At 41.4% G+C, this 4,271-nt stretch overlaps 1 protein-coding gene across 1 annotated transcript; it reads left to right on the top strand.

Annotated features, from left to right (window-relative positions):
• The first annotated feature begins 984 nt into the window (after positions 1-984).
• LOC131681986 (COP9 signalosome complex subunit 4) lies at positions 985-3,025 on the top strand. The gene is made up of 4 exons (XM_058963112.1): positions 985-1,506; positions 1,787-2,042; positions 2,099-2,775; positions 2,835-3,025. Exons 1-4 carry the CDS (start codon positions 1,344-1,346, stop codon positions 2,966-2,968), a joined length of 1,230 nt encoding a protein of 409 aa, XP_058819095.1. The 5' UTR covers positions 985-1,343; the 3' UTR covers positions 2,969-3,025.
• The last annotated feature ends 1,246 nt before the right edge of the window (positions 3,026-4,271 follow it).

Below are 4,271 nucleotides of genomic sequence, written 5' to 3'. Positions count from 1 at the left end.
TCGGTTAGTTTAACCGCTTCTGTCAGAAACGGCTGTTGCAATTGAGCGAATTCGTTGCCAGAATTCTCGCACAAATCGCGCAAAATGCTCGCAGAAACTCTGCCAGCATCAATTTCGCTTTGCTCAACTTTTGCTAACTTTCTGCTTGCCACGCTGACCGGGGACCGGGCGGTCAGCAGAAAGCTAGCAAAAGTTGAGCAAAGCGAAATTGATGCTGGCAGAGTTTCTGCGAGCATTTTGCGCGATTTGTGCGAGAATTCTGGCAACAAATTCGCTCAAATGCAACAACCGTTTCTGACAGAAGCGGTTAAACCAACCGATGCTGCTCACTTTTATCCAGAATCCAGCCAGAACTGTACGGCCAAGATCTCTGCACGCTTCCTGCCACATCTTTGTCAGATGTTTTGCTCGATTCGTGCTAAATTCTATCAGGTAGGAATTGCCAGGATCTTTGCACAGTTTATGTCCGAGTGATGCCAGGATTTTGCTCGGTTCCTGTCAAAATTTGCCAGAAAACGCGAGCGAAACCGAGTTCGCCCTCTCAAATAACCCGACAAGATCCCCTCTAAGAACGGTTGGTTTCAAAATCGTCCAATGAAGGACGTTCGTTGGACCAATTTGGACAACGTCCAAATAACCGTTCAACAAACGTCCATAGCTGGACCCGTGTTGAACGATTTTGAAACAATTTTTTGGACGTCTCAGTGGGGATACGCGCAGAAATCTGACAGGGCTGCCAAACCAAGATTTACAGAAATCTAGCAGAGCGGTCTCTGCCAGAAAATAATTATGGGAGCTTCCGTGATGCCAGTTTACATCCATGGTTGCTAGTTCTAATTAGAATCGGTTGTGTCACGAGCTAGAATACTGCCTAGTACCAGCCAGAATTCCGACTGCTGAATTTTACTGGGAATTCGTTTTAAAAACCAAAACACTCAAAAATGCAAATGTTTCCACCTATCTATTAGGCAATCCATTAGGCAATCCATTAGACGTTTGTTTGACAATTCAGCGGTGGGTTCTGTCAACAAGTCTACTCCTGCGAACAGAAAAACTCGTCCGACAAACAACTTTGTTAGTCCGATTCGTTTGATGTTGGATCGAATCAACGATATTGTCGGACGTCGCACCCCTCGGAGTAACGTCAGAATAAGTAAACAAGAAATAATCAGCTGATCAGAAACGTCTCATGGATTGCCTAATTCCTAAGAGATCTATTCAACATCTTGAGAGCACAGTACTTCTTGTTTTGTTTATATTTTAAACAAAAAAAATTGATCCAGAGATCCCGTCGATGTTCTAGATCTGTTGCATCCCCCTAAGGTTTATTCATTTTTAAAGCTATGGCTTTTTCCGCTACAGCACTTCGCAATCAGCTTGCTGCGCTGACAAACTCTTCCGGAATTCATAAAGAACAAGCAGATAAGTACCGAGCATTATTAGATCAAATATTACTCAACACTGGCAATGAACTTGTGGATACTTTGAAATTGTTTATTGAAGCAAGTAAGTCTTGAATGGCATTTTCGTTTTTGACTGCATTACACCGGTGTAGTCGATGCTACAATCATTCAAACTTTGGTATAGTCATGATTATTCTCTCTTAACGCTACACCGGTGCTGCCTATGATCGCAAATCAGTGCCGTAAAAATAGGAAATCCCATAGGAAACGGGACAATTATGCGATCATGGGTAGAGCAGCACAATGTACAAACGAAAAGTCTGAGATTATCAAAATTACGATCCAAATGTCTGGTTTAATATTAAATAAATCCTAAATTTTAGTCGTAAATGAGCATGTCAGTCTTGTCATTTCTCGGCAAATACTGTCTGATGTAAGTTCTCATTTAACGAAACTACCGGATGATATTTCGAAAGCAGTGTCCCATTTCACTTTGGATAAAGTGCAACCACGTGTAATTTCTTTTGAGGAACAAGTTGCCAGTATCCGCCAGCATTTGGCACAAATATACGAACGAACTCAAAATTGGAAGGAAGCTGCAAATGTTCTTGGTGGAATACCGTTAGAAACGGGACAAAAGTAAGAAAATAGTATATTTTGTTTCATTATTCTTATAACTCACATTGCAATTATAGGCCATACTCACTGGATTACAAATTAGAGACTTATTTGAAAATTGCTCGCCTATACTTGGAAGACGAGGACCCAGTTCAAGCTGAGGCGTTTATTAACCGCGCATCTATTCTCCAAGCCGATACAAAGGATGAAAAGTTACAAATATTGTATAAGGTTTGCTACGCACGGGTGCTGGACTACCGTCGTAAGTTTATCGAGGCTGCCCAACGCTACAACGAACTGTCCTACCGCACTATCGTGGAAGAGGGTGAACGCATGACTGCTTTGAAAAAAGCACTCATATGTACCGTTCTGGCTTCGGCTGGCCAACAAAGATCGCGCATGCTAGCTACTCTTTTCAAAGATGAGCGCTGTCAACACCTTCCTGCGTATTCCATTTTGGAGAAAATGTACTTGGACCGTATCATTCGCCGATCAGAACTGCAGGATTTTGAAGCCTTGCTTCAGGCTCACCAGAAGGCAAGCACCATTGATGGATCTACCATCCTCGATCGAGCGGTTTTCGAGCACAATCTATTGTCTGCTAGTAAATTATATAACAACATCACGTTTGATGAACTGGGATCGCTTCTGGAAATTCCGCCTCCTAAAGCGGAACGGATTGCTAGTCAAATGATAACCGAAGGACGTATGAATGGATATATCGATCAAATCGATGGCGTCGTCCACTTTGAGAGTGTGTAAAGATGCACGGTTTCTATGGATCACTTCGTAATGTATTTCATTTCATTTTAGCCCGTGAAATACTTCCTCAGTGGGACAAGCAGATTCAAAGCCTTTGCTATCAGGTGAACGGGTTGATTGAGAAAATCAGTGCTGCCGAACCGGAATGGATAAATAAGGTTATGGATGAAGATATGTGCACTTGAATTCCTACCTCAGAATAATAGTTTTGAATAATTTGAAAATGATTGCTCTCAGCATTAGTCCGGTGGGTCGTTTTACTCATTAGCAATGTGTTGATTAATCTAAAGTCATAGTTCGCTAGTTGGACCTCTTCTGTTGCACTCAAATTGCTGACATCCCCATCTCTATATTTAAATGCAGGATTTGACAGCAAGAAGCGGCGTTTTTCAACCTATTCATTGGTAGACCAGGTCAAAATAATATCAGATTTCGGGAATTGCATTCAATGGCACAATTAAAGTAGTATTAGCAGATGTTTCTTTTAGCGGTCCTCTTACAGTTAGCACAGAAACTATTGCATTGAGCTCCGGTTTTTATAGTAAGGTTTGAAAAGGTTTAAAAGCCTAGCCTGTAATGTATTGGCACTGTGGTATTCACTACCATGCCGAACCACTACAAATTTTCCTTATTGATCAGAGAATGGGCAAAAATCGAAAACGACAAAAGCAGTTTTTTCCATACCGTGTGTTAGATCTTCATAAAAATCAATCAGCAGTACTGTAACAACACTCTACATAAGCTGATTGATTTTTATGAAGATCTAACACACGGTATGGAAAAAACTGATTTTTTCGTTTTCGATTTTTGCCCATTCTCTGTCCAACCTCAACTTAGGGTTTTACGATCTACTCGAATTTCTGCCGATACCGATGCCATTTCCATGAGCAATTTAACTTCTAGTTTTGTCGCGGTTTACTCTTCCGTGGTGGACTTCGACTACTCAATGAGCTAACTAGTAGTTGCCGAGGTCAGTCCGGAGGTTCCAGACGGAGGGTGTCGAGGTCGGTTCGGCGATATCGGATGAAGCACCCAATCCATTGCCCCTTCGACCAGTATATAGGTTGGACGCCGACGCACAGTGGCACGATGTGCACATGGATATGCTCAATTCTAAAACTCCATCTACGATTTGTGTAGGTGTTCGTGCTATGCTATGCTGAATAATGAAGAAACGTGGACAACCGTACCGACCGTTTCGGTTTGATGGGAACATCCCACAACTTTCCCTAAAAATCAAATTTTTATACATTTCATAAAGACGGTTTATTATTAGTACGATTATGCAGAGCATTTGAAATTTTTTTAGGGCTTAAAGATGTGCAAAAACATGCATGCGAACATCTAGAGTGAACAAAAAGATGATGGTACTCAGTATATCGCTAATCTACAATCATATGCACACATAATGCTGACACCTCAAGAAATATTCGATTACAGAAAGCTGGAAAATAAGTTCTCAAAATATGTAATGCTACTCTATGTATG

This window comes from Topomyia yanbarensis, chromosome 2 (genome assembly GCF_030247195.1).
Source record: "Topomyia yanbarensis strain Yona2022 chromosome 2, ASM3024719v1, whole genome shotgun sequence".
Classification (NCBI taxonomy): domain Eukaryota; kingdom Metazoa; phylum Arthropoda; class Insecta; order Diptera; family Culicidae; genus Topomyia; species Topomyia yanbarensis.
This window is presented reverse-complemented; position numbering and strand designations above follow the sequence as displayed.